A 9,184-nucleotide genomic window follows, 5' to 3' on the forward strand; every position below is an offset into this window, starting at 1 on the left:
CTGTTACCGCCAGGCGCTTTCCTTCCCCGTGTGCCTGGACTGCGATCAGCACTGCATGTGAGGCAGGGAGGCGGGCCAAGCAGGCCGAGAACCCAAAACAAGTGGCTTTTGATGAGGGAGGGATAGTTCAGTGGTTTGAGCATTAGCCCTACTAAACCCAGGGTTGTGAGTTCAATCCTTGAGGGGGCCACTTAGGGGTCTGGGGCAAAAATCTGTCTGGGAATTGGTCCTGCTTTGAGCAGGGGGTTGGACTAGATGATCTCCTGAGGTCCCTTCCAGCCCTGATATTCTGTGGTGATCCCCATTTGAGTGGCTACAGCCTAGCTGGCCTCACAAGGTATGAGACTACAGTTCCCAGGGGCTCCAGCCAGCAGGTCCTACAAGGGATTTCCTGAATCTGCTGTATCTCCAGGGGCTTTTATCTATAACTCATGCTCTCGCCTCATCCCTTGGCCCTTGTCAGTGGTAGAAAACACTGACAGGAATCTGATCCTCAGATGGTAGAAGAGTCACCCTCTAAAATGCCTTCCCCTAGGGAGAAGCTTGGCTTGGAGCCCTTTGCAGGACACTTGGTGCTGGGTTTGGGGTGACTGTAGTTACATTTGTTTTTGTTGTGGTTTAGGGCTCAGTTAATTTCCCAGAGGGGTTGGCATTTTTGTGTAATCCTTGTTCCTGCAGTGACACCTGCTGGTGAGAGCTGAGCATTGCATGGGGTCTGAGAAACCAGCTTCATCACTATCTCAGGGTCATAGTGGTTAGAAACTGAAAAGAGCTGTTAGTTCATGGAATCCATCCACTTCCGTGGGGACTGCAAATTGTCTGCTTGGTGGACAGTGTGAAATGAATGTTGGGGGTCTAAGGCCAGGTCACGTCACAAAACCACCAGCACAGCTGGCATAAACTGGCCTGGGTGTAGCAGTAATTGACTAGCCTCAGAGACTGAACTCCCTGCATCCCTGTAGGACAGCGATCTGCAGATCGAGGCTTGGGAGCTGCAAGCAGCTCTTTAATGTCTCCTGCAGCTCTTTGCAACACATGATATTAAAATGCGATGTGACTGAATACAGAGCACTAGAATAAATGAAACAATGGAGTCACACTCTGGTGGCTCTTCTGGGTAATGTTGGTTGCTAATTTGGCTCCTAAAGTACTGAGGTCTCAGTATCACTGCTGAAGGAGGTCCCTTCAGGTCAGGCATGAGGCTGATTGATGGAGCGGTGCCAAGAAAGCTGGCACTGCTGCTGATTGGGAGCGGTGTGATCTAGTGGTTAACTCAGATGATTGGGAATCGGGGGTCATGAGTTTAGGTCCCAGCTGTGCCATTGCCTTGCTCTGTGGAGGCAACTAATTCTGCCTCAGTTTCCCCAAAGTATTTTGAGACTTTTGGATGAGCAGTGCAAAGAATGTTTGGACCGTCCTGTGACTAAACAGTCACCAGAGTTGTCAGCTAGGCATCTTCCGTCAGAACGAACATCACACACACACACAAAGGTAACCAGAGTACTGATTACAGGGATTGCCAGTAGTGTACACTCATGGCTGTGCCATAGACAGGCCTTTGATGCGGTGCTTATTCTGGGGTTAGACGACTTGCCGTGAGCTCAGAGAGCCCTTTGCTGACCCTTGGATGTGTTGTGTCCTACAGGAGTTTTGCCTCTTTGCTGTGGTTGGCCTGGTGTCCGACTTCTTCCTACAGATGTTTTTCTTCACCACCGTGCTGTCCATTGACATTCGCCGGATGGAGGTAGGGGATGGGCAGGGGAGGCAGGTTTTCGTGCTTGACCTTTCTGTGGCTGTGCCATGCAGGACAGCTTACACCTGTGCGTTTCATTGCATGACTGAGTGTGAGCAGGCTGGTTTGGATGGACAGGAGTGTGTGCCAGGCGTCTGGGTGTGGGGGTGAATGGGGAGGGCAGGGGAACAGGAGCAAGGGCAGCTGGGCATGAAAGTGAGCAGCCCCAATCACATGGGTATAGAGAGACCGAGGACAGGCATGGTCATGAGTGTATCTGTGAGACTCTGCGCTCGGATGTAGGCATGCACCTATGGACCACACAGCCGTGTGTGAGAACAGCCGGTGCCTGGGCTTGGATGTGTGTGCAGCTAATTGTGTGTTAGTTTCTCTCAAGGAAGGACCTAGTCTCTGCTGCTCTAATCCATGTGCTCTCCTGTTGGCAGCTCGCTGACCTGAACAAACGGCTGCCAGCAGAAGCCTGAATGCCCGCAGCAAAGCCAGTGAGTCACTCCCAGAGATACGAGCGCCAGCCAGCCATGCGACCAGCCACCCCGCACACCATCACCCTGCAGCCGTCATCCTTCAGGAATCTGCGCCTGCCCAAGAGGCTGCGGGTCATCTACTTTTTTGCCAGGACCCGGCTGGCCCAGCGGCTCATCATGGTACACCCTGTGCTGTTTGTTGTCTGATTCACCTCCACTCTGGCTATATGTGCCCCCTGCCCTGGCTGTACGTCCACTGAGCAGACACCCAAAAGATGCTCATGCCTCCTCGTTTCTCAGCAGTCCTGGCACTCCCCTGAGAGGAGTGGCTGCTGTCAGAGAATTGATTCTCCAGGAAAATATTCTACCTGCACGTATCTGCTCCAGGGCTCTGCAGACCAGCAGACAGTGCTGCTGTGTGGTCTCTTTTTGTCTGTATCGCACATGGATAGTGGTTGACAATTCCCACTTACCCTGCAACATGAAGGGTGCTCTGCAGAGGTGTCTCTTCAGGTGTGGTTGGGCGAGGGGAGGGCGGAGACCCTTGCAGGCCGGCCAAGGAGAGTTCAGGTCCTGGGGCAGCGGGGAAGCAGGCACAGCAGCATTTTACTACATAAGCAGTTAAAGCATTTTCTGCAGCATGTCGTGGGGGCCCTGTCAACACAGAGCCAGTTTCCCAGGATGCACATGTGCACGTGAGGAGTGGAGGTGTCAGTTGGAGCCCAAGTGTCGGGTTTTTGCGGAGGGTTTGCAAATATTTTCTAGATTCAAGGGCTGGAAGGGATCTCGAGAGGTCATCGAGTCCAGTCCACTGCCCTCATGGCAGGACCAAATACTGTCTAGAAACCATTCCCTGATAGACATTATTTAACCTACTCTTTAAATATCTGCCAGAGATGGAGATTTCCACAACCTCCCTAGGCAGTTTATTCCAGTGTTTAACCACCCGACAGGACTTTTTCCTAATGTGCCAACCTAAACTCCTCACTGCAGTTTAGCCCATTGCTTCTTGTCTAGAGAGAGAGAGAGAGTTTCCTCCCTCCCTTAGACACCTTTTAGATACCTGAAAACTGCTGTCATGTCCTCTCTCAGTCTTCTCTTTCCAACTAAACAAATCCAATTCTTTCAAGCCTTCCTTCATAGGTCATGTTCCTAAGAAAACCTTTAATCATTCTTGTTGCTCTTCTCTGGACCTTCCATTTCCTCCACATCTTTCTTGAAATGCAGTGCCCGAACTGGGCATGAGAAGCTTCTTATGTCTTGCGTACACACACTGGTTTAATCATCCCAGAATCACGTTTGCTTTTTGCAAGCAGCATTAGACGGGTTGTTCATTATTAGCCTTGGTCAACTATAATACCAATTAGAATCCTTTCTGCGTACTCCTTCTAGACAATCTCGTCCCATTCTGTATGTGTGAAACTGATGTTCCTTCCTAATGGAGCACTTTGCATTTGGTCTTTGTTAAACTCAATTCTGTTACTCAGACCAATTTCCCAATTTGTCCAGATCATTTTGACATATGACCCTGCCTCCAAACAGTTTGCAATAACTTCCAGTTCGTAAATCGCAAAATTTAATAAGCATTACTTCATGCCAATATCTAGTCTTGATGAAGATATTGAACAGAGCTTGTACCAAAACAGACCCTGCGAACCCCACCTTGTTATACCTTTCCAGCAGATTGGGCACCATTACTAACCACTCTCTGATATGGTTATGCCAGCCAGTTATGCAACCCACATATAGGCAAGCCCATTATGTTGTATTTCTAGTTTAGTCAATACGAATATCAATGCGAGACTGTAATCAATGCCTTACTAAAGTCTAGGTATACCAACATCCCACACTTCTCCGATCCACCAATAAGTCATATCCTATCAAAGAAAGATTGGTTTGACAAGGAAATTTGTTCTTTACAAATCCATGCTGGCTGTTCCATATCACCTACCACCTCCGAGTATTTGCAGATGATTTCCTAATACTTCGCTCCATTATCTCCCAGTAAATCCCAGAAGTTAAACTAACGTCTGTAGTTTCTGGTTTGTTTTATTTCCGTTTTTGTAAGATGGGCACTAGATTGCCCTTTTTCCAGTTGTCAAGTTAGACTTAGGACTCACAGTTTTTAGACACTACTGTGTATTAGCAAGTGCTCTGCATACACCCAGATTAATGTGAGCGCCCATGCATGAGACCCAAAGAAACAGTCTTATTATAACAGATAAAGACGGGAATTAGACAAAGGACAAAGAAAGCAACACATAAAAATTCACCTGGGGCACAGCATGCATATCCACTCCTTCTAACTTTATGATTAAAGGCTAATACTTTCAAAATCACACAAAACCCAATGCCCTTAAACGTGCAATTGTTCTAAATGTAATGTCTGTATTCCTGACACCTGGATGTAGCATTCCAACAGTTTTGTTACAGGTACAGACAGCATTTCTTTAATCCTTTTCATTTTCACAATAAATTATTCTACTTTCCACAATCTCGTCCTTTTGGTGCAAGCGCATGCCATGACCAACAAGTACTGGGTTCCAAACAAATTAACCGTTCCTTATTTCTTTGTCATTAAAGTGAATTTAAAAATCATACATATTGCACTCTGTTTTGGGGCAGTCACTGGTGACAATTTCTGGAAAATCACTAAGATTCCAACAGGTAATAGTTAGGGCCTCCCTGAACAACCAGTTTTCCTATGCAGAGAAATTGAACAGGTACTAGCCCTTCATAAAGAACTCAGGCCTTTAATGGGGAAGATATGCGATTTGTTCTAATGCTAGGCGCAGATCTATTACCTCATTGGTAATTGTCCGGTATAAACACACAACATTCTTTCCAATGAAAGCGACAGCTCCCCTCCTTTGGCCGCCAGCACTATTCTAATGCCTGACGTTTTGGAGGCCACCTGTTGGATGCCCCTGTTTTCTTTGGCTAGGGTTTTTTTTACTTTTTCTTGGTTTAAATTTGCCATTCAGTTTAATATCTGCGTTTAACCTCAGGCCTTTTTGCCTGTGTACTACTTCCCAATGTGGATAAAGGAACTGCCCATAGCCTCTTCCAGGTGTCATTACTGTTCCATATTGTGTTAACGGACAAGGTCTCCAGTGAGGTCGGGGGAATTGAAATGGTAGCCAGGACAGGAAAACATTTTGAGATGGGCAGGGATATGGCTGCAGACCCAGCATTTAGAATATGAAGGGCTGCTGAGCTATCACACTTGCTGGATAAAGAATTCATTGTAACTCCCCAAACCTTAGACACCGCCACAACGCCTAGGAACAGGCACCTACCAGAGTGCATGTGAGGCAGGGCCCTTCTGGTTCTGACAACCTCAACTGAGGGAACTGCAGCACAGTTTTATATCCCCAGGCAAGCAGGACGCTAGCTTCACTACTGCTTCTTCTTGGCTTGCTGTTATGTAATCGGTTGCCTCCGGCACCCTTAAGAGCGTAGATTGTAAGGTCTTCGCAGGCTGTGTTTCTTTATGTCCTTCTTCTGGAGTTCAAAACTGACTCTGCGGTTCTGAGGTGATGATTGGTTCACTAGGTTGGGTGCATCTTACACTGCTGAAGCTATGTATTTACTTTAAGATTTGCCAGAAGGTAACAGCCTGTTGGGTAGAAGTCAGTGCTCATACACAATTTTTTTTCTTTAAGGTTCTTTACACTGCTTTGTTTTTACATAGGTGATATATATTTGATTACTTACAGGCATTCTTTGGAAAAGGGTCATTTTCCTTTAGAATGAATGCAAGAAAACCAAAGAATTCTTTCTTAACATGGTCCTTTTAACATGTTCCAAAAAGTTTAACTGCTTAATTTTTCAGCCTCTGTAGAGTGAACTTTTCCACTCTCTTTCTAAATCATGTTTATGTTCCAAATGACAACCTTATTAACTCATATTTTACCATTTTTAATTATGTTCCAGGGTTCATGCCTGATTTACTGCTTTTCTTACTCTGACACTATTCCCTATGCTTTCCAACGCTGTTTTTCAGTTTCTTTAGCTGTGTTTGCCTCCTTGTCTGTGGCCTGATCCTGCTTTTTCAATGAACCATTTGTGAGTGCTGTTGTGTCACTTACATTTTGAAAGGAAATGTTCAAGGAAAGGGACCAGGAAGGGTGGGGCTAGTTGAGGAGCCCACCCTCTTGCGATTGGTAGTGAACACTAAAGAATCAGTTTTTGAGCAGACAACAAGGGGAACAGACCAAGGGGATTTGTGTCCCTTTTCAAATGAGATGGAGGTATGAAGGGGGTTAGAGTGATTCCGGGGTTTGTGAGAATGGGGTAAAGGGGAGCGCTCGTCTGGTGGGGAGAGAAGCTTTAATAAGCTTTTAACTTATTATGTAATATTTGAGAGAGGCGAGTTTTGATTTGTCCACCCTATGATTTGCCTCTGCCACTCATGCTATGAAACAATTAACCTCTCCTTAGCAATTTTAGTTTTAGGTGGCCGAGTTTGTCCTTTAAGACGTCCAACAGTCCTTTGTTCAAGATTTTAACAGTGGCCCTGAGTTTGGGATCCCCCTGAGTTAGCTAGACCATTTTCCAGAAATTTACGGAAAGTCTGGACCTTTTTAAAGGAGTCCGGACCATCCTAAATAACCATAAAAGAGCCGGGCGTTCATATAGGGATGGTCCCGACTTAGATGTCTGGGTACCATACAGGAGGATTTCACACACCAACTACACAGAGAAGGAAATTTATGGTTCGTCAGAGCGTGCTATGCAACATACAAAAGAGCACAGGGTTCGCCAGTTCCTTACCTTTCACACCAGGGGTTCTTAACCAAAGGCGTGCGGCTGCAGTGAGCGATGGACTTATCTCAACACAGGCGGCAGGACCACGAGGGAGGCGAGAAACGGCGAGGTAAGAATCATCAGGATCGGGAAAGGTGAACTATTCACTTGAGTCAGAATCGCTCACAGATACGCCCTAAATCGGATAATGAGAAGACAGGAGCAAGACCACAGAGGAAAGCTGCCTCACATACATAAGGAGAGGAGGCATTAAGGACACATGAGAGAGTGCGCATCACCGGAAACACATGAATATGAGGAGATAATTATGCACCTATGAAGATTGACTCGAGTTTGTGTAGAGGTCACTGGGATGCTCACATGAGGCGAGAAGGAATACGACACTGAGGAGAAGGGAGAAGCCACAGTGTGGATGGTGTGTAATACCTCCTTGAGTGAGACGAGTGCTACCTATCACTCAGTGAAACTAAGGTGGAGAGGACATAGGGACTAGACGTGAAATCCAAGATGCCTAGTGTGCGCAGGAGGCACTAGCTCATGGGCTCTTAAGGCAAACATCGGTCATGGCTAAAAGGGGTAAAAAAAGCAAGGGTGATGTCATGCTAGCGCATACTACAGGCCCACCTATACAGTGGAAGAGCGGTGGATAAAGGCTTTGATATTTCTGAGAACAACTAACAAATCAATCACAAAAGCCAAGATCTGGTGGGTGATGGGGGACTTCAACTATACCAGATTACAGCCCAAGTGAAGTTGGTTGCTAAATATTTGTGAAATAAGCATCTAAGAGAGGCTAACAGACCTCACAATACTCGTCAGAGAGATGGTACTTCTTATGCACTACGCACGCATGCGAGTGAGAAACCACTCACTTTGTTTTAAGTTAAGCACGCACTCTGCTAGAGAACGAATACACTCAGCGGGAGAGAGTTAATGTGAAGCGGTTTCGGTTCTAGATTGATTTTAACATTAGGGAGGAACTCGTTGAAGAATTTAAAGTGGAAGGTAGCTTGAGTGAAAGAGATCATGAGCAATCTAGGGAAGGGTAGAAGGGAGTACAGCAAATAGAGACAATGGATTTAGGAAGCGGATTTATGGAGGCTCGGAGAGGTGATAGGTAAGGTCCCATGGAATGCAAGACTGAGGGAAAAATGACTGAGGAAAGTGCAGTTTTTCAGGGACCCACTCTTAGGGCTCAAAGCAAGCTATGCCGCCTGGGTAGGAAAAGATAGAAAATGTGGCAAAAGACCTAACCTTGTCCTACCATGAAGATGCTTGCATGAGTTAAAATTAAAAAGGAGTCCATATATGAACTAGGACAAATTACAAAGGATGAATATAGGGCAAATAGCAGCAGGAGTGCAGGGGCAGATTAGAAAGGCAAAGCACAAAATGGCTAAGTAGCTATGGGAATAAAGGAAACAAGAAGCTTTTAGTCAGTACATTAGAAGCAAGAGGAAGAACCAAGACCAGGTGTAGGTCCCACTGCTCCTGAGGAAGGGATGAAACAGTAACAGAAACTTGAAATGGCAGAGACTTATGACTTCTTTGTTTCAGTCTTCACTGAGAAGTCTAAGGAAGGCCAAGCATAGTGAATGCTTATTGGGTAAGGGGGATAGGTTTAAAAGAGACCAAATCAAAAGAACCAAGTTAAAAATCTCTTGAAATGTTAGGTATGCCTTATGCAAGTCAACCAGGGCTGATTGACAATGCATCCTAGAATACTGAGAGCTAACGAGGTAGGAGGGTATTGGAGCCGCTAGCTATATCTTTGGAAATATGGAGACACAAGAGGATTCAGAAGAGTGGAAAAGGGGCAACATAGTGCCCATTACAAAAAAGAGAGAGAAAACTCGAGGAAATACAGACCAGGTTAGGTTGTAACTTCCAGTGCAGGAGATTAATGGAGCAAGTAATTAAGAAATCCTACTGCCAATCACACTTGATAGGTGATAAGGTGATTAGGGATAGCCGCAGGTGTAAAGAACAAATCATGTCAAACCAATCTGATCAGCTTTCCCTTTAATAGGATAACGAGTCTTGTGGATAAGGAAAGCGTGCATGTTTCGATTCAGATTGGGCATTTTGGCGTTTTGCCTCGTCCTGCAAGACCCAAACAGTCTTTATTTATACCAGATAAAAGAGGCTGGAATTAGAACAAGAGGGAACGAAAGCAAAACAGTAAAAATCACCTGGG

General features: G+C 45.9%; 1 protein-coding gene across 1 annotated transcript in view; it reads left to right on the forward strand.

Moving 5' to 3' along the window:
• SCAP (SREBF chaperone) overlaps nucleotides 1–9,184 on the forward strand; it is a 118,966-nt gene that overhangs the window by 87,877 nt on the left and 21,905 nt on the right. The window contains 1 exon segment of the mRNA XM_075062137.1: nucleotides 2,179–2,397. Within this exon segment, the coding sequence (XP_074918238.1) occupies nucleotides 2,179–2,397 (219 nt within the window).

The sequence above is a fragment of the Chelonoidis abingdonii genome, chromosome 2, assembly GCF_003597395.2.
Source record: "Chelonoidis abingdonii isolate Lonesome George chromosome 2, CheloAbing_2.0, whole genome shotgun sequence".
NCBI lineage: Eukaryota > Metazoa > Chordata > Testudines > Testudinidae > Chelonoidis > Chelonoidis abingdonii.